We start from the raw sequence: 20623 nt of genomic DNA on the forward strand, positions 1-20623 counted from the left end.
GACCCAGTGCCGGATTATCGTAGTAGCATAAGTAGCTACTACATATGTAGTAGCCGCTACTACGTAGTAGTAGCCGCTACTACTACGTAGTAGCCGCTACTACGTAGTAGCCGCTACTACGTAGTAGTAGCCGCTACTACGTAGTAGCCGCTACTACGTAGGTAGTAGCCGCTACTACGTAGTAGTAGCCGCTACTACGTAGGTAGTAGCCGCTACTACGTAGTAGTAGCCGCTACTACGTAGTAGTAGCCGCTACTACGTAGTAGTAGCCGCTACTACGTAGTAGCCGCTACTACGTAGTAGTAGCCGCTACTACGTAGTAGTAGCGGCTACTACGTAGGTAGTAGCCGCTACTACGTAGTAGTAGCCGCTACTACGTAGGTAGTAGCGGCTACTACGTAGTAGTAGCGGCTACTACGTAGTAGTAGCCGCTACTACGTAGTAGTAGCGGCTACTACGTAGTAGTAGCCGCTACTACTACGTAGTAGTAGCCGCTACTACGTAGGTAGTAGCCGCTACTACGTAGTAGCCGCTACTACGTAGTAGTAGCCGCTACTACGTAGGTAGTAGCCGCTACTACGTAGTAGCCGCTACTACGTAGGTAGTAGCCGCTACTACGTAGTAGCCGCTACTACGTAGGTAGTAGCCGCTACTACGTAGTAGTAGCGGCTACTACGTAGTAGCGGCTACTACGTAGGTAGTAGCCGCTACTACGTAGTAGTAGCGGCTACTACGTAGTAGCGGCTACTACGTAGGTAGTAGCCGCTACTACGTAGTAGCCGCTACTACGTAGTAGCCGCTACTACGTAGTAGTAGCCGCTACTACGTAGGTAGTAGCCGCTACTACGTAGTAGCCGCTACTACGTAGGTAGTAGCCGCTACTACTACGTAGTAGCGGCTACTACGTAGTAGCGGCTACTACGTAGGTAGTAGCCGCTACTACGTAGTAGTAGCGGCTACTACGTAGGTAGTAGCCGCTACTACGTAGTAGCCGCTACTACGTAGTAGCCGCTACTACGTAGTAGTAGCCGCTACTACGTAGGTAGTAGCCGCTACTACGTAGTAGCCGCTACTACGTAGTAGCCGCTACTACGTAGTAGTAGCCGCTACTACGTAGGTAGTAGCCGCTACTACGTAGTAGCCGCTACTACGTAGGTAGTAGCCGCTACTACGTAGTAGCCGCTACTACGTAGTAGCCGCTACTACGTAGTAGTAGCCGCTACTACGTAGGTAGTAGCCGCTACTACGTAGTAGCCGCTACTACGTAGTAGTAGCCGCTACTACGTAGGTAGTAGCCGCTACTACGTAGTAGTAGCCGCTACTACGTAGTAGTAGCCGCTACTACGTAGGTAGTAGCCGCTACTACGTAGGTAGTAGCCGCTACTACGTAGTAGTAGCCGCTACTACTACCGCCTTTGTCTTCAACAGTGGCAATGTTTATACACCGCACCAGGTACTCGTTTGAGGTTGAGTCAACCTAGGGGAAGCCCAGGAACGGTTCAGATAATGGTCACAGGTGTTGGCCCTGAGTGGGAATTGAACCCGGGTTGCGGGATTCGTAGCGCAGCGTAGCGCAGCGTATCGCTAACCGCTACTACACTACCGCTCCCCACACACACACACTGACACACACACTGACACACACTGACACACACACACACACACGCGGTAGACATTGCCCCGGTTGCACAACTCCTTGCCCAGATGTGGACAAAGCAGGTGCAGGCAGCGATTAGAACAAGAGCCGGTCACGGTGTCCGTAGCGAGATTTACACTTAAACTACACGAGCGTGGGAATGGACATTAGCTACCCGAGGGTAAACCCGTTGTTTAAAGTAGGTAGGGCAGCAACACTCCAGGACGGCTTAAGAAGGTCATCCAGCAGTGGATGGATCACGGACGATGACGATTCCATCAGCACGGTTGATTGCGTGTGCCACGGGAGCAGGAAGGACCGGGTCCAGCGGGCTTCATGAGATTTCTAGGGTCCCTGGGATTAGGGGACCGGGTCCCTGGACTTAGGAGGGACTGTCCAATTGGTCTGAGTTCCTTGTCGAGGTCCCATGGTTCAGATCCGAGGTTCCGAAGTTCTAGACTCCTTGGGTCTGAATCGAGTCCTCCATCTATGTTGGATGACGCGTCGCTGGACAAACGCGATGTCAGGCGCCACGGAAATCTAAAAACCTAATTTTTACCGCCGTTGACTTCGTGATATGAATTTGGGATGGGTTCCTTGGGAGGGGTCACTTTAGGGTCGAATAAAATTGCACGGGTTACCAGAAAATTACATAACACGTTTAAATACATAAATTAAGATAGAATTATCACCCGAGATGGTGGCTGAGATTGCGTTTAGAGGGTAGCGCGGTGCAGAGAACGGCGACGTTGTAAACACGATTGAGCGCTATTTTGTTGGTGCCATGGCGTCGCTGTCGTCACGTACGCTGCATAACCTCCCGCGCTATCTTGCGATTGTTCATCACGTTCGGAATGAAATCGACGCTTTTTAAATCTAATTACGTTCCGTAAATTTGTTGGTGACGTTATAGAGAAACAACCAAAATAGAGGACTTCCTGTGTACGATCCCTGGAGTCCAGGAACGAGGTTCCAGGAACGAGGTTCCAGGAACGAGGTTCCAGGAACGAGGTTCTGGGTACTGGGTATGAGGCTCCAGGAACGAGGTTCCAGGTAAAAGGTTCCAGGAACGAGGCTCCAGGAACGAGGTTCCAGGAACGAGGTGCCAGGGACTGGATCCAAAGGCCCTCGGTTCCCTCATGCTGAGCAGACCTGGAATCGATTACAATTCACAGCAACGGCTTTTGGCTGACCATCGAACAAAGACGGCAACCGCATCGCGCGCTGTCAGATGCGCTTCCGCGGCCGTCTGGAATGCTCTTCCTTGCGATATTAGGAAGCCACTGGAGTTATGCACTTTTACGTCTAAATTGTGAACACATTTTTATGTTGTTTGTTGACTAAGCACGGTGTGAAAGAAGGTCAACATACGTACATAAATGTGTAATCCGCAACATATTACAATGTAATTGTCCTTTTAACCAACAATGCTGCTCTAATTGGAATTATAATTGACCCCAGTTCTGGTCCTGAGGCCTAGGTTCCTTGCTCAGATCCTAAGGTCCTAAGTTCTCTGTGAAGTTTCCATGATACCAGGCCCCTGCTTGCAAGGTCTCATTGTCCAGGTTGATTGGCAAGCACCAGTGATTCCAGGTGACCAGGTGATCGGTCTCAAGCTCTTTAGGACTGCTTTTAGTGTTTAGTTTGTTGTCCTTCCCCCGCACCTCCGATTAATACGGTTGGCTACGTACGGTGCGAAAGAAGTTCAACGTACACACACACGTACATCTTCCAAGCTGAGTGAGTGTCATAGGTCAGTGAAGGTTCTGTGGTCTGGGTTCATCGCCAAGGTCGGGTTATTCCAGGTCCCAGGGTTGCAGGAACGCGGCATCCCTGGGTTTCTATGGTCCGAGGTCCCAGGAAGGAAAGTTCTGCGGGTCAGGTCCATGACTGGGCTCCGGGTGCGCAGGTCCTGTGCCAGGCGGTGGCCTCGCCTACATCCCCTTGAGTTGCGCCATGAGGTCCTCCAGACTCTGCTCCGTCTCCTCCACGGAGGGCCCCGCGTCTTCAGCCAACTGCTCGGGGAGAAGGGGGTGGGGTTGGTGGGGGACCCGGGGGACAGGGGGGTGGGGTGAGGGGTGAGACCCCAAGGTAGACAAGGAGTGGTGGGAGACCCCGTGGGAGAAGGGGGGGGGCAGGAGAGACCCAGGGATAGAGGGGGGATGGGGCAGGGGAGACCCAGAGGAGACCGCGGGGGAGAGGCACCACGCAGTTCGACTTTAGAAGTGAAGGCGGGTCACCCCCGTGTCATCAATCCACTGCTGGATGAGTGGCTTTCTACACCACAGGAATACATACATGTGACCATACTTCACCAAAAAATGGTCACTCCGGAGGGGTGAATTATTTCTACTCTGGTCGCAGTACAATTGTAATGAAAGGGTGCCATCTGTTGACCAGGAGGGATAATCACAGGTATGGGTGTGTTATATGATAGCCAACTAGGAGGGGGGCGTGTCTGGGTTAAAGGTAAAAGGCGGGGTCAATTTGGAAGCTCCGGGAACCTGCTGGAAGGTTCTAGAAGGGGGCGTGGCCGGAGGCGGGGCCTGGCCACGCTACGGAGGATATCGGGGGGACGCGAGCGAGGGTTCGGGGCTTCCGTCGCTGTCTTCACCGCCATCTCTCTTCATCGTCCGGCCGCGTGGCCGATCCTCAGCACGGCTCCCATCGTCGTCGTCGTCGCTATATTAGTCAGCCAGCTGTAGAGTTAGACGCCGACGATGGGGCTGTGTGGACGGGTCAGCTATGCGTATCCCGTGTGTGTGTATATGTCGCCCAGTGATTGTGCCTGTAAGTGTGAGAAATAAATAAGGAGCCCTCTACACGTCGTATCTCGGAAGTCGCTCACTACACAATTACTAAATTAAGGTTACAGAAACATTAAACAGATATATGGGGTGACCGGTGTACACATATGTAAATAGATGAGGATATATGATGTCACAGTTAACTTCAAGTGATGTTATCAGAGAGAATTGAACATGCTATATCGCTGGACCATGTCACACTGTGTGATGTGTGCATACCTGTGTGTGTGTACCGGTGTGGGGAGCGGTGGTGCAGCGGTTAGGGCGCTGCAGTACGAATCCAGCGTCCCGAGTTCGATTCCCGCTCACGGCCAACACCAGTGAAGGATATCTGAACCGGTCCTGGGCCTCCACTAGGTCGACTTAGCCTGAAAAGAGTACCTGGTGTGGTGTGTAGTAAACATCACCACTAGGGAGAGAAAGGCGGTCGGGCGTGGTGCTTGCCACCCACTCCGTCTTGTACCGTTCCGACCTTCATAGGTGCTACTCGCTAACAGCACTTGCCCTAACAGTCTGTTAAGGCTATACGGGGAATCTTTGTCTTTGTATCTGTGTGTAACTGTGTGTGCGTACCCGAGTGCGTACCTGTGTGTGTACCTGTGTGTGTGTACCTGTGTGTGTACCTGTGTGTGTCTACCTGTGAGTGTGTACCTGTGTGTGTGTACCTGTGTGTGTACCTGTATGTGTGTACCTGTGTGTGTACCTGTGTGCGTACCTGCGTACGTACCTGTGTGTGTACCTGTGTGCGTGCCTGTGTGTGTGTACCTGTGTGTGTACCTGTGTGTGTGTACCTGTGTGTGTGTACCTGTGTGTGTGTCTACCTGTGTGTGTACCTGTGTGTGTGTACCTGTGTGTGTACCTGTGTGTGTACCTGTGTGTGTGAGTACCTGTGTGTGTACCTGTGTGTGTGTGTACCTGTGTGCGTACCTGCGTACGTACCTGTGTGTGTACCTGTGTGCGTGCCTGTGTGTGTGTACCTGTGTGTGTACCTGTGTGTGTACCTGTGTGTGTGTGTACCTGTGTGTGTGTCTACCTGTGTGTGTAGCTGTGTGTACCTGCGTGCATGTACCTGCGTACGTACCTGCGTACGTACCTGTGTGTGGACCTGTGCGGGTTTGGTGTAGGCGAGTCGCACCCCTGGCACAAGAACAACTCCCGGACTCCCCTCCTCCTCCTCGCCCGCCTCCGTTGACGTCTCAGCCAACAACTCTATCCCTGCAGGCAGGACACACAAAGACACACGTAGATATATAATATATATATACACAGACAAAGATCTCCTGTACAGCCTGCATAGACTGCTGCGGCAAGTGCTTTTAGCGAGCACCAATAGAGGCCTGCACGGGGCACGAGGCTTAGAGGTCAACCGAGGGGATGCCCAGGACTGGTTGAGATAGTCGCCACCGATGTAGGCCTTGTGCGCAAATCGAACGGGGGTTTGTAGCTTTCTGTGTGTGTGTACGTGTGTGTGTACATGCGTGTGTACGTGCGTGTGTACGTGCGTGTGTACGTGCGTGTGTACATGCGTGTGTACATGCGTGTGTACATGCGTGTGTGTACATGCGTGTGTATACGTGTGTCCGGCAAAAATAACCCCCTACCTCGTCTCCTGGCCAAACCCCATTTGGCGGAGCCAGGAGACTGAATCTTTACCCTCGGGCAAGGATAATTATCAACATCGCCTTGCCAGGCACGCTGAGGAGAGGCTTGCGGAGCCCCAATGCGGTTTCCGGAAAGGGCGGTCCTGCACAGATGCCATATTCTCTATCCGTCTGCTACAGCAGAGGTGTAGACAATTCCAACAAAACCTACATCTCTGCGTTATAGACCTGGTCAAGGCCTATGATACCATCAGTAGGCCTGGGCTCTGGGTTGTTCTTCGTGCTTTCGGAGTCCCTGACCCTCTGCTCATGTTCATTCAGGACCTTCATGATGGTGAGTGGGCCCTGGTAAAACTACGTGGCCGGGAGTCGGAGCCATTCCCTGTTCACCTTGGGGTGCGACAAGGATATCCTCTGGCTCCCACATTATTTAACATCTAGATTTGAAGTTTTCGTGACTGCAGGGATCCATACTCTTTGGTTATTTCGGTAAAGTCACGTAGGTAGAAAATAAATTAAATCACGACGTTTCGGGTGCAACACAAGCGTCCGTCATCAGGTGGGACAACCACAGCAAGAAACAACTTCAGCAATTGAAAGATCTGGACAAAGTCCCATCGGTGAGCTTCTCCGGCAGGCAAGGCTGCGTTGGCTGGGTCATGTAGCCCGCATGCCCAGCCACCGCATGCCTAAACAGCTTTTGTTCGGCCGGATCGAGGGGGCTAAACGGGCGCGGCACGGGCTAGAGAAGAGATGGAGTGATGTGGTACAGGAGGACGTGGAGCTGAGTGGACTTGCCGATGACTGGTACCAGCGGTGTCAAGATCGGCCTCTGTGGAGGAGGCTCGTGAAGGACGCTACTGGGCAGTTGGAGGCAGTCGCCCTCCAACAACAACGGAGGGCGGAGGAGCGACGCTCACAACAATGAGCGGAGCGCCGGGTGGCTAAAGCACAGCAAGTTGCCACAGTAGGGGCACAGGTGGTGCATCAGCCAGTCGTCTCAGTCAGTCAACCTGTGGCACCTGCTGAGTCTGCCCCATGACCTCCTGCCAGCGGGCGTTCGACACTTCACGTGGCCTCAAGGTGCACATAGCCTGGCACAAGCGTCGTGGTGACGTCACCGCCACTTAATGGCGAATGGCGGTTGTTGTTGTTGTACGTGTCTGTGTACGTGTGTGTACGTTAGTCTGTGCGTGTCTTTGTTTTTCTCACAGTTAGTGCACTGCGCTACAAACCTGGCGACCCAGGTTTGATTCCCGCTCACGGCCAACATATGTAGGGATTATCTGAACCGGTCCTGTGTCTCCCCTCGGTCGACTCGTCCTCAAATGACTACCTGGTGCGGTGTGTAAACATCGCCACTGGGGAGACAAAGACGGCCGGGTGTGGTGCTGGGCACCCACCCCCTCGTGTGCCGTGCCGGCCTTCATGGGTGCTCGCTAACAGCACTTGCCCCAACAGGCTGCTAGGGCTATATGGGGGATCTTTGTGCGTGTCTGTGTGTGTCTGTGGGGAGCGGCAGTGGAGTGGTTAGCGCACCTCGCTATGGAACCGGGCGACCCGAGTTCGATTCCCGCTCACGACCAATAACAGTGGTGAATATTTGAACCGGTCCTGGGCCTCCCCTAGGTCGACTCGGCATTAAATCAGAACCTACTGCGGTGTGTAAACATCAGCACTGGGGCGAGGAGACAAAGGTGGCCGGGCGTGGCGCTTTTCCACCCTCTCTCCCCCTTGTGTGGCGTGCCGACCTTCATCGGTGTTACTGAGAATGGCACTTGCCCAAACGGTCTGTTAAAGTATATTCTTGGTTCTTTCGGTAAAGTCACGGAGATAGAAAATCAAAATAAAATAATAAATTAAAAATAAAAGCAAAAAACCACGACGTTTCTTCGTCTGTTCAAGGCCATACGGGGTTCTTTGTCTTGTAGGTGCGTGCGGCTCGCTCGCCCTCTCACCCCAATCGTTGTCTTCGTGCAGGGGGGCCGCCTCCTCTTCCAGTGGGGCTGCAGGAGGCTCCTGACGGGGCTTCGCCTGGTGGTGGTGGTGGGGGGGAGGGGTGGGGGGAGGGGGTGGGGGGGGAGCGAGGGTGGTGAGGGACGATGCGGCCTAGCGTTATCGCGCTGCAGATATTCACCGTTCGAGAATCCAGCAGCCGCCCCGATTGTTACTGCGGGTCTAACAGCCGTGGCGATAACAACCCTGGCAATAACAGCCGTGGCAATAACAACCCTGGCAATAACAGCTGTGGCAATAACAACCCTGGCAATAACAACCCTGGCAATAACAGCCGTGGCAATAACAACCCTGGCAATAACAACCCTGGCAATAACAGCCCTGGCAATAACAGCCGTGGCAATAACAACCCTGGCAATAACAGCCGTGGCAATAACAACCCTGGCAATAACAGCCGTGGCAATAACAACCCTGGCAATAACAGCCGTGGCAATAACAACCCTGGCGATATCAACACTGCGCGCCATCTGCGTCACTCGCAGTGGAGACGTTACGGGTGCCATGACATCATTCGCAAGAGCAGGCCATTCGTGTGGCCGAGCCAGCATCAACATTTTAGCCAAATTCTAAGACATTACTCAAGCGGCGCGTCGCATGGCGATCGCCACCCACAGGCAGACCGTCTTGCTCAATGGGCTTGGTCATTGTCACGTCCCGACCCCGTGCCCCTAATGGACATCTGCGAAAAAGAAGATATTTATAACTCATCGGATTCCTTCTCCAGTACAAATAAAAACTCTGATTACTCTGGAAACCAACATCTCGTTCTCATGGCCTCAGACCACAAATGAGACTCTTTTGACTTCCACCTGGCTAAACCCAACTAGAAACTTGAACTGGACGAACGGAGAAATGGAGAAGACGGAGAGAGATGGGCTGGGTGGGGGTGTGGGGGGGGGAGAGGGGTGGGGGGCGGGTGGGGTAATTGGGGGGGGGGGGGAGCGCGGCACGAGGTAGCAGGCGTCACCTGGAACTCGCGCTGGCGCTCGCAGCAGTAGCGCTCGTCGCACGTGGGGTTGGGCTGCATGGCCATGCTGGGGAAGAAGTCCTGCATCGCATTGTAGCCCAGGTAGCGGCTCACCTCGCCGAACCCCAGCAGGTACCTGCCACAAAAAACCCCGCCCACCAGCATAGCCTTTCATAATATGTTGGGGCAAGAGCTGTTCGCGAGGACAACCTATGAAGGCCAGCACCACGTCTGTCCTGTTTAACACGAACTCAAACCATTACCATAATGCAAATCTCTCACTTGAACAATATCATTTACACTCATATTGAACAACAACCCCTGTGAACAACCCCCACTAACCCCAACAACAACCCCCACTAACCCCTACAACAATCCCCACTAAAACCTACAACAATCCCCACTAAAACCTACAACAATCCTCACTAACCATACAACATCCCCACTAAACCCTACAACAACCCCACTAACCCCTACAACAACCCCCACTAACTGGTACAAACACTCTCGCTAACCCCTAACCTTGGTATGCGTGGTGGTGGTGGTGGAGAGGCGTGCTTAGGGTTAGAGGTGTGCTGGTGAGAATGAGGGTGGACATGGTGTGGTGGAGACGATGGTGGTGAGCATGGTGATGAGCGTGGTGGCGAGCGCGGTGGCGAGCGTGGAAGCGAGCGTGGTGGTGAACGTGGTGGTGAGCATGGTGGTGAGCGTGGTGGTGAGCGTGGTGGTGAGCATGGTGGTGAACGTGATGGTGAGCGAGGGTGGCGTGGTGGCGAGCGTAGTGGTGAGTGTGGTGGTGAGCGTGGTGGCGAGCGTGGTGGCAAGCGTGGTGGCGAGCGAGGGTGGCGTGGTGGCAAGCATAGTGGTGAGCGTGGTGGTGAGCGTGGTGGTGAACATGGTGGTGAGCGTGGTGGCGAGCGTGGTGGCGAGCGTGGTGGCGAGCGAGGGTGGCGCGTTGGTGAGCCTAGTGGTGAGCGTGGTGGTGAGCATGGTTGTGAACATGGTGGTGAGCGTGGTGGTGAGCGTGGTGGCGAGCGAGAGTGGCTCGTTGGTGAGCGTAGTGGTGAGCGTGGTGGTGAGCGTGGTGGTGAACATGGTGGTGAACATGGTGGTGAGCGTGGTGGCGAGTGAGGGTGGCGTGGTGGTGAGCGTGGTTGTGAGCATGGTGGTGAGTGTGGTGGCGAACGTGGTGGCGAGCGTGGTGGCGAGGGTGGTGGCGAGCGTGGTGGTGAGCGTGGTGGCGAGCGTGGTGGTGAGCGTGGTGGTGAGCATGGTGGTGAGCGTGGTGGCGAGCGTGGTGGCAAGCGTGGTGGCGAGCGTGGTGGCGAGCGTGGTGGTGAGCGTGGTGGCGAGCGTACTTGAGCGCGTTCTGCACCAGGAGGCCCGCCACCACCCCCATGGTGGTGGGGAGGCTAGCGGCACAGACGCCGTCCCTCTTCAGCGCCTTCTCGTCCATGTTGGCAGCGACCACCAGCGGAGGGGCGCACTGTGGGCGGGCACCGACAAGGGCGACCAAAGTCAAACCACACGGTCGTGGCCGGGAGGAAGGGCCGTAGCCCCGAACACGTCACCTGTTACGTATGTTTTCCCGTTTAAGGCCAAGGAAGTTCTACTGACGAACGTGTCGAGTTCCTCGGTGCATTTCACCTCTATAACCACTGTTAATCAGGACGCGCATCGCACAGATGCAGCCAGTGGTCAGTCCGGATGGGCCCCACGTTTGTTTTCGATACGGGTATTTTTCCGCGAAAAATCGTGGCATTTTTGCGTCCACCATCTTCTCAGTTCAACTTAAAAAAAAAAATGTTACCAGGTAAGGCCCCCTGAGCTATGTGTAGCTCTCTTTCAGAAGCGAGCTGGCAACAAATGATAGCTCAACGAAGTGGCTTAGCATCGTGTGGAAATTTAGAGCAGCCGAATACTCTAAACGCGTGATGTCGATTCGAAATGTGGAGGGAAAAACCGGAGGACCTGGAGAACAATCTACGGGACCACGGGGAGAGACATACGCAAACTCTAAATAGACAGGCATCAGGGTCGGGATCAACCCCACGACCTCCTGTATACCAGACGAGGTAGTTAACATCTCGCCACCATGGCAGCACACATTAACCATAACCACCACGTGGGTCAATATCTAATACAGATCCCGTGATGTGAATATAAAACAAGTATAACCCGTAAAAACAAAGTTTTTCACTATAAATCCTTTATATGCGTGGCGGCTAGAGTCCTCTCGTCCTCTGGCTTGAGATGGCTGCCACCTATGGGTCAGATGATTGTCTGGCAGCATTAAACAATTGGTAATTAAATATTTAAAACAATTTCCCTAAACAGTGTAAAATTTAGGAATTTTTTTCACGAAAATGCATTGTCACGCACAACGAGTCTGTGTGCAAAATGTCAGCTCGATTGGATCACGGGAAGTGGGTTAAAAAACGACCGAAAGATGTGCACGGTCCTAAGCAAGCAAGCAAACTTAATATAAAGGATTTAAAAAAGGGTTCGAGTCCTTTAATTGGGAGAGAAAACAAAACACACGGCAACATCGAACGGCCTATTGGCAGACTGGTGGCCACTTGGAGGCCGACGGCGTGGGTTCACCACGTGCCCCGCAGAGACAGCTGCCAACGGGGGTCTCCCTGGGCTCAACTCCAGCAGGACACTGGAGTTGTCAATGTGAGATGTAAGGCGCGTTGAAGTGCGGCGCTGTGCAATCCAGTGTAGGGGTGTTGGTGTGGCGCCCGCGTGCTGGTGTGGGCGTGCGTGCTAGCGTGGTGCCCGTTCCCAAGCTGGTGTGCGAGCTGGTGTGGCATGTGCACGCCTCGCTGCTGATGTGGCTCCCGTCCCCGTGTGGTGCCCCGTGCTGGTGTGGCGCACGTGCCGCTGCTGCGTGTGTGGTGTCGGTGTCGTGTGCGTGGAACACTGCCAGCGTGGTGCCCGTGCCGGTGTGCCACGTATGGTGTGTGTACCCGTGCGGTGTGTGTACCCGTGCGGTGTGTGCACCCGTGTGGTGTGTGTACCCGTGTGGTGTGTGTACCCGTGTGGTGTGTGTCCCCGTGTGGTGTGTGTCCCCGTGTGGTGTGTGTACCCGTGTGGTGTGTTGTGGTGTGTGTGCCCGTGTGGTGTGTGTGCCCGTGTGGTGTGTGTACCCGTGTGGTGTGTGTCCCCGTGTGGTGTGTGTCCCCGTGTGGTGTGTGTGCCCGTGTGGTGTGTGTGCCCGTGTGGTGTGTGTGCCCGTGTGGTGTGTGTGCCCGTGTGGTGTGTGTACCCGTGTGGTGTGTTGTGGTGTGTGTGCCCGTGTGGTGTGTGTCCCCGTGTGGTGTGTGTACCCGTGTGGTGTGTTGTGGTGTGTGTGCCCGTGTGGTGTGTGTGCCCGTGTGGTGTGTGTACCCGTGTGGTGTGTTGTGGTGTGTGTACCCGTGTGGTGTGTGTGCCCGTGTGGTGTGTGTACCCGTGTGGTGTGTGTCCCCGTGTGGTGTGTGTACCCGTGTGGTGTGTTGTGGTGTGTGTACCCGTGTGGTGTGTTGTGGTGTGTGTGCCCGTGTGGTGTGTGTGCCCGTGTGGTGTGTGTGCCCGTGTGGTGTGTTGTGGTGTGTGTGCCCGTGTGGTGTGTGTGCCCGTGTGGTGTGTGTGCCCGTGTGGTGTGTGTGCCCGTGTGGTGTGTGTGCCCGTGTGGTGTGTGTACCCGTGTGGTGTGTGTACCCGTGTGGTGTGTGTGCCCGTGTGGTGTGTGTACCCGTGTGGTGTGTTGTGGTGTGTGTGCCCGTGTGGTGTGTGTGCCCGTGTGGTGTGTGTGCCCGTGTGGTGTGTGTGCCCGTGTGGTGTGTGTGCCCGTGTGGTGTGTGTGCCCGTGTGGTGTGTGTACCCGTGTGGTGTGTGTACCCGTGTGGTGTGTGTGCCCGTGTGGTGTGTGTACCCGTGTGGTGTGTGTGCCCGTGTGGTGTGTGTACCCGTGTGGTGTGTGTACCCGTGTGGTGTGTGTACCCGTGTGGTGTGTGTGCCCGTGTGGTGTGTGTACCCGTGTGGTGTGTGTGCCCGTGTGGTGTGTGTACCCGTGTGGTGTGTGTACCCGTGTGGTGACCCGTGCTAGTGTGGTGCATGTGCCGGTGTCGTGTGCGTGGAACACTGCCAGCGTGGTGCCCGTGCCGGTGTGCCACGCGTGGTGCCTGTGCGGTGTTTACCGCGAAGCAGGCTGTCTCGCCAGGAATGATGAGCTGGATGTGGCCGGACACGGCGTTCTCACTCACCCCCGACTCAATCCACACCTGGCTCAGCTCGTTACATGCCTAGGGACATCATCATTATCAACATCAGCATCAACATCATCCGCATCAGCCACAACCGGCCCACCTCATTACACGCCTGGGACTATCATCAACTTGATAATCCACGTGATAAATATAATTCACAGCAGGGGTCCGTTCAAAGGAGCAGTGCGCTCCAGAGCGCTGTTCGATTTTGAACGACTCTGCTGGCCCCGCGCGCATTTGTCACAATGGCGGGAGCGAACGGTCCGTGGAGCTGGAGGGGTGAGGACATTCGATGGGCGCTACCAGAGCCAACCGTGACGAGCTCTGGAGTGACGTGTCCCGGCGGGGCACGGCGTGTGGTGCTGTGGCGTGACCACGTGGCCACATGGACCACCCACCGTGTTGATGGCCATGCGCGCTTCAAAGTTGTCGACGCAGCAGAGGACCAACTCGACAGGCCGGCCCTCCTGCAGGCCCCCGTGACTGTGCAAAGACAAAGATTCCCCACATAGCCTTGAAGAGATTGTTGGGGCAAGTGCTGTTAACCGGCACCTATGAAGGCACGACGCACGAGGGAGGTGTGACCAGAACTACGCCCGGCCACCTTTGCCTTCTCAGTGCTGATGTTAAGGTACTTATTTGCGGCTCAGTCGACCTAGGGTAGGCCCAGGACGGTTCAAATAATCGTCACTGTTATTGGTCGCAAGAAGGAATCGAACTCGGGTCGCCGGGTTCATATCGCTGCGCACTGACTGCGACACTGCCGCTCTACATCATTAACCATATCTGCTGCACACACACATGCACAGAAACACACATGCACACAAACACACATGCACACAAACACACACGCACACAAACACATGCACACAAACACATGCACACAAACACACACGCACACAAACACATGCACACACAAACACAAACACACGCATCACTCCAGGCCTCTAAGGATCCATCGGCCGGTTTGAACTTTTGATCGCAACGGTGTCGTTGTACGGAGGTGTCGCGAGAAAGTGGGAAGAGGCCGAAGGAACGTCGATCTGACCTCACTCGCTCCATGAAGTGCTGGAAGTTGCCCATGGTGGTGATGTTGTAGTTGTGCGTTTCAAACTGCACGTCCGGGTTGATGTTCCTGCAGGGGGACGGGAGATGAAACGGGAGTGAGGGGAGGGGAGGGTGGGGCAAGGTGCATCGTTCTCGCGCGGCGCTGCCCTGCGCACGTTTCCGCGTTCCCCCACCGCGCCGCCGTGCATACCGCAGGGTGTGCTCCGCCGCCTCCACTTTGCTCATGCCCGCCTGCTGCGGCTGGAAGAAGAGCCGGTTCATGTTGGCCAGCTCCACTTTGTCGTAGTCGAACAGCAGCAGCTAGAGCGCACGCACGCGGGCGCAGGTCAAGGCGGTGGCGACGCGCGAGCCAAGTGCGACGGGCTGTGCGACTTGCGTGCGTGGGAGAGATAATCGTCGTCTTCAGGGTGCGTATCAGGGCGCGTCACATGCGATAAGCGACTTGCGTGACAACACCTCGTCTCTCAACCATTTGAAAAGGCACCCCCAGCAGCAGCTGTCCCCTGTGAGGCACACGGTGGCTGGGCACATGGCCTGCAAGCAGGCGTGAGTCTGCCAGTGGGGGGCGATGATCACTGTGTAGTCTCACTTTGGAAATAAATAAAAAAGGCTCAACACGTTCGTGGCATTTTTACGTGCTGACGGAGGAGCTTTACCCAAAACGTCTCCTATTTTTTGGTTGTCCTTTCAAGTGCAGCATTATTGAGGAAACACGTTGAGCTCGTGTTGTTCATTGCGCTTGCGCAACGCTGCCGACGCAGCACCGGCTGCTGCAGCACCATTGCCAAAATATTGCGCCGGTAGTTAAAGTATAAAAAAATAACCTCCATTCAATGGGAGGTCGCTCGCTCCTTCTCTGCAGCTGCCCGCAAAGGTCTGTGACTCCCTATCCCTGATCATATGGAGCTGCAGATGATCCTTCGGCACGTTCCAATCCAGGATCGGGATCGCACTCATGGACTCCACGTGGACCGACCCGCTCCCTCTGGAGCAGACGCGGCGAGCGAGCGGCAGCGGCGGCCCTCACCTTCCCCACGCCGCAGCGAGTCAGCATCTCGGCCGTGACGCTGCCGACGCCGCCCACACCCACGACCGCCACTGCCACGTCGCGGATGTGCTGGCACCGTGGGCAATGAGCCGGGAGAGTGAGGGGGGGGGGGGCGATGGGAGGCAGGGCGGTAGGGGGGGGTCACAAAGAAACAGAGTCAAAGTCACATCAATGTTCAGCAGCAATGAATCCCTTGATAAGCATTTTATTAATTTAAATATTTCAGCTGGATAGTCCCTCCAGAAGACAACGTCTAAATTTAAAGGTTGTAGATGGACACGTGGGGTGTCCAGGGTGTCGATGGACATTTATGACAATACGTCCAGGGTGTCAATTGGGTTTTGACGCGGCCCAGCTGGTAGCGCGTTCGCCGCTTGCTCCAGAGGTTCGTGGTTCGAAACCAGCGGCCGCCCTGGTTATTACGACGGATGTAATAACCAGTAGTCACTGTGATACTACGACTAAGTGCCGCCCACTTCACTCACAACTAAAGTTTGGCTGAAACACGTGATAACCGCCAGGCTTGACTCAAGACCCAGTGTACGTATGTATGCTGGGCTCTGTGGTGGCGAGATGTTAACTACGTCGCCTGGTATGCAAGAGGTCGTGTGTTCGATCCCAACCCTGATGCCTGTATATATGGAGTTTGCATGTTTCTCTCCCCGTGGCCGTGTGGATTTTTCTCCGGGTCCTCCAGTTTTTCCCTCCACATTCAGAATCAACATCACGCGTTTAGAGTATTTGGCTGCTATAGATTTCCACGCGATGACGATGATAAGCCACTTTGCTGAGCTCTCATTTGTGGCCAGGTCGCTTCTAAACAAGAGCTGGCTCAGTGGGCCTTGCCTGGTAAAATAAAGAATATAATTCATGTTGAACAGTGCTCCGAATGGTGCAGAGGGAATGAGGCCGGCTGGGTTGTCTCACCCACCTCATAATTGTCCACCACCCCCATCCTCTTGAGCGCCATCAGCCGACTGCGCAGTACAACACACGGGGAGACGCGTCAAGGAGGGCGGTAATGCGCGTCGTTGTGTGGCGCTGTGTGTGGCGCTGTGTGGTGCTGTGTGTGGTGGTGTGTGGTGGTGTGTGGTGCTGTGTGTGGTGTGGTGGTGTGTGGTGGTGTGTGGTGGTGTGTGGTGGTGTGTGGTGCTGTGTGTGGCGCTGTGTGTGGTGGTGTGTGGCGCTGTGTGTGGCGCTGTGTGTGGCGCTGTGTGTGGCGCTGTGTGTGGCGCTGTGTGTGGCGCTGTGTGTGGTGGTGTGTGTGGTGGTGTGGTGGTGTGTGGTGGTGGAGTCTCTCACCTGTAGGGGTTGCTGTGTGTGTGCTGCTGTGCGTGTGTGCTGCTAGGGAGCGGTAGTGTAGCGGTTAGCGCACTGCGCTATGAACCCGGCACCCCGAGTTCGATTGCCGCTCACGACCGACACCAGTGACAATTATCTGAACCGGTACTGCGCCTCCCCTAGGTCGACTCAACCTCAAATGAGTACCTAGTGCAGTGTGTAGTAACATCGCCACTAGGGAGACAAAGGCGCCGGGCGTGGTGCTGGCCACCCACCCCCTCGTGTGCCATGCCGGCCTTCATAGGTGCTGCTCGCTAACAACAGTCTGTTAAGGCTATATGGGATATCTGTAGGAGGCGGCTTACCGCAGCCTTCGCTCGGAGATTCGGAGATCCGTGCGGCGCTGCAAGGATGAGTGGTGGGCGCGGATTGTTGAGGAGATGGAATCTGCCTCAGTAGCCCGCACAAATCAATGTTTTATTACATCAAAAAGTAACTTGCAGCGCCTCACCTATCACCATCCTTAAGGGAAAGAACGATAATCCGATCTCCGACCCCCAGGTACAGGGCTGCAGGTTTTCAGAACATTTTTGGGAGGTCTTGGGGGAGGGGAATTCCCTCAGCCCAGGCAACATCATGAGGCAAGATAGGGACGACCCTGCTAGGGCTGCCGTGCCTCAAATATTGGCAAAAGTAGCCGCCTCTCCTGAATGGTTGGCTGAGGTGTCATCTGTGGAGGAAGCGTGACGGGCGATCCGAAGTCTGAGACCAGGAAAAGCGCCGGGCAGAGACGATCTCCCAAGCGTAATGCTGAGGGAGGGTGGCATCTGTGTGCAGACTGCCCTACATGACATCATCACAACTGTGTGGACCACAGGACGGGCTCCGCAGACTGTAACAACTATAGGGGCATCTCTCTTCTCAGTGTCTCAGGAAAGGTCCTGGAAAGGATTATTCAACATCGCCTTGCCAGGCACGCTGAGGAGAGCACCCCAATGTGGTTTAATATTTTCTGTCCGTCTGCTAAGGCAGAGGTGTAGGGAATTCCAACAAGACCTACATCTCTGCTTTATTGACCTGGTCAAGGCCTATGATACCATCAGTAGGCCTGGGCTCTGGGTTGTTCTTCGTGCTTTCAGAGTCCCTGACCCTCTGCTCACGATCATTAAGGGCTCTCATGATGGTGAGCAGGCCCGGATAAAACTACGTGGCCGGGAGTCAGAGCCATTCCCTGTACACCTTGGGGTGTGACAGAGATGTCCTCTGGCTCCCACATTATTTAACATTATCTTTGACCACGTAGTTCGAGAAGCTTTCCATGGCTGTACCAGAGGAATTTACATCTGGTACAGATACAACGGGAGGCTGATCGATGCCCGGGTGCGGTCAATGGATAGCTCCCTATTGGTCAACCATGTTATGTATGCTGATGATTGCTGCTCACTCAGAGAAGGAGTTGGAGGCGCTGCTGCTGAACCTGGAGTGTGCCACTAAGAGGTGGTCTTACCATCAGAAACATTCCGGCTGGCATGCCTACGATGCATCCTGGGTTTAACCAGGCTGGATTGTGTGAGGAGCTCACAAATCGTTGAAGATCTGGACACATCCCCATCAGTGAGCTCCTCCGGCAGGCAAGGTTGGATCATGTAGCCCACATGCCCAGCCACCGCATGCCCAAGCAGCGTCTGTTGGCCGCATAGAGGGGGCTAAACGGGCACGACATGGGCTGGAGAAGAGATGGAGTGATGTGGTATGGGAGGATGTGGAGCTGAGTGGACTTGCCGATGACCGATTGGTACCAGCGGTGTCAGATCGGCCTCTATGGAGGAGGCTCGTGAAGGACGCTGCTGCTGGGCAGTTGGAGGCAGTCGTACTCCAGCAACAGCGGAGGGCAGAGGAGCGACGCTCACAACAACGAGCCGTGGGGCTAAAACGCAGCAAGTTGGCACAGTAGGGGATACAGCTGGTGGCCCATCTACCGGTCATCTCAGTCACCCAACCCAAGGCACCTGCTGGGTCTGTCCCGAGACCTCCTCTTGTCAGCGAGCCTTCGACACTTCGCGTGGCCTCAAAGTGCACCTGGCCTGGTACAGGTGCCGTGGTGAAGTCACTTCGTGGCGAATAGCGGGTATTGGTGTGCTGCTGGCGGAGTCTCACGCCTGTAGCGGTGGTGGTGAGCGGTGGTGGTGAGCGGTGGTGGTGAGCGGTGGTGGTGTGTGGTGGTGGAGGTGAGTGGAGATGGTGGTGAGTGGAGTCTCCCGCCTGTAGGGGTTGCTGTGTGAGTGATGGTGGTGAGTGGTGGAGGTGAGTGGTGGAGATGGTGGTGAGTGGAGTCTCCCGCCTGTAGGGATTGCTGTGTGTGTGGTGGTGGTGGTGAGTGGTGGAGATGGTGGAGTGGTGAGTGGAGGTGAGTGGAGGTGAGTGGTGGAGTGGTGGTGGTGGTGGAGTCTCCCGCCTGTAGGGGTTGCTGTGTGAGTGATGGTGGTGAGTGGTGGAGGTGAGTGGTGGAGATGGTGGTGAGTGGAGTCTCCCGCCTGTAGGGATTGCTGTGTGTGTGGTGGTGGTGGTGAGTGGTGGAGATGGTGGAGTGGTGGTGAGTGGAGGTGAGTGGAGGTGAGTGGTGGAGTGGTGGTGGAGTCTCCCGCCTGTAGGGGTTGCTGTGTGAGTGATGGTGGTGAGTGGTGGAGGTGAGTGGTGGAGTGGTGGTGGAGTCTCCCGCCTGTAGGGGTTGCTGTGTGTGTGGTGGTGGTGGTGAGTGGTGGAGATGGTGGAGTGGTGAGTGGAGGTGAGTGGAGGTGAGTGGTGGAGTGGTGGTGGTGGTGGAGTCTCCCGCCTGTAGGGGTTGCTGTGTGAGTGATGGTGGTGAGTGGTGGAGGTGAGTGGTGGAGATGGTGGTGAGTGGAGTCTCCCGCCTGTAGGGATTGCTGTGTGTGTGGTGGTGGTGAGTGGTGGAGATGGTGGAGTGGTGGTGAGTGGAGGTGAGTGGAGGTGAGTGGTGGAGTGGTGGTGGAGTCTCCCGCCTGTAGGGGTTGCTGTGTGAGTGATGGTGGTGAGTGGTGGAGGTGAGTGGTGGAGTGGTGGTGGAGTCTCCCGCCTGTAGGGGTTGCTGTGTGAGTGATGGTGGTGAGTGGTGGAGGTGAGTGGTGGAGGTGAGTGGTGGAGGTGAGTGGTGGAGGTGAGTGGTGGAGGTGAGTGGTGGAGGTGAGTGGTGGAGGTGAGTGGTGGAGGTGAGTGGTGGAGGTGAGTGGTGGAGTCTCCCGCCTGTAGGGGTTGCTGTCCAGCACCTCCGCGCTCATGGTCGCGATGCGGGGACGACTCTCGCCGCCCCGCGCCGCTGCGCGCTCCGCGGCCAACGTCGCCTCCAGCTCCCGCACGCGCGCCTCCAGCTCCTCCAGGCGAGCCGCAGCCATCGCGATCTCTCTCTTCGCTCTCTTCCCCCGAACTCTCCCCGCGTCGCTTCTTTCCTTTCGCGTTCGTTGACTGTCCACCCTCCAAGTCGATCCGATTCCCCCACGATTTACTCAGGTGGAAGAATCGAATCCGTTTTAATTCCAACCCTCAAGTGTTTTTTTTAACGTAAATATAAAAAAAAATGTCCTCATCGTCCCTCACGTCAGACATTGCAACAGTCTGACGTTAACCCCTCCAGGGTTTTAAGCAACAAAAACGCGGCGGAATGAGTGTTGGGGGAATCGACGCTGTAGAAGTGGCCGCGCGTCGAATCGCTTCGTCCAAAAAGAATCGATCCGCGCGCCACGCGACTGCCTCGTCATTACAATCGGCCCGCCGGCTCGCGCCTCGCCCACGTGACGCGCGGGGACCAATCGGCGGCTCGCGTTTAAGTGCCGCTCAAGGCAAATAGACCACGTGGGTGTCCTGCATCCTACTGCAGAAGGTGCCAATGCCCGAAACGTCGCGCGTTACTTTTCTCTTTAAGGCCCACTGC

General features: G+C 55.5%; 1 protein-coding gene across 2 annotated transcripts; it reads right to left on the minus strand.

Annotated features, from left to right (window-relative positions):
• Positions 1 to 1379: 1379 nt before the first annotated feature.
• UBA5 (ubiquitin like modifier activating enzyme 5) lies at positions 1380 to 20182 on the minus strand. 2 transcript variants are annotated; one of them, XM_078881757.1, is made up of 12 exons: positions 19939 to 20182; positions 16328 to 16373; positions 15376 to 15465; positions 14539 to 14648; positions 14329 to 14415; positions 13679 to 13763; positions 13212 to 13316; positions 10386 to 10513; positions 9028 to 9163; positions 8003 to 8078; positions 5525 to 5658; positions 1380 to 3651 (listed from the first exon to the last, which is right to left on the minus strand). In XM_078881757.1, the coding sequence occupies exons 1-12, from the start codon at positions 20085 to 20087 to the stop codon at positions 3571 to 3573; spliced, it is 1227 nt and encodes a 408-aa protein (XP_078737883.1). In that variant the 5' UTR covers positions 20088 to 20182; the 3' UTR covers positions 1380 to 3570. The 2 variants fall into 2 exon arrangements, with proteins under 2 accessions (XP_078737883.1, XP_078737884.1); XM_078881758.1 differs by having other exon boundaries at positions 1381 to 3651; positions 5537 to 5658.
• Between the last annotated feature and the right edge of the window lie 441 nt (positions 20183 to 20623).

This window comes from Lampetra fluviatilis, chromosome 62, assembly GCF_964198595.1.
Source record: "Lampetra fluviatilis chromosome 62, kcLamFluv1.1, whole genome shotgun sequence".
Classification (NCBI taxonomy): Eukaryota; Metazoa; Chordata; class Hyperoartia; order Petromyzontiformes; family Petromyzontidae; genus Lampetra; species Lampetra fluviatilis.

Excerpts from the sequence above, each read along its gene's own strand:
- UBA5 (XM_078881757.1), bottom strand. The coding sequence starts at position 20,087 with ATGGCTGCGGCTCGCCTGGAGGAGCTGGAGGCGCGCGTGCGGGAGCTG. Across the intron at positions 10,514-13,211 it reads GCGAGACAGCCTGCTTCGCG|TGCGCCCCTCCGCTGGTGGT; the intron begins GTAAACACCGCA and ends GCCCGCCCACAG. Across the intron at positions 5,659-8,002 it reads GCACGAAGACAACGATTGGG|GGATAGAGTTGTTGGCTGAG; the intron begins GTGAGAGGGCGA and ends TCCTGCCTGCAG.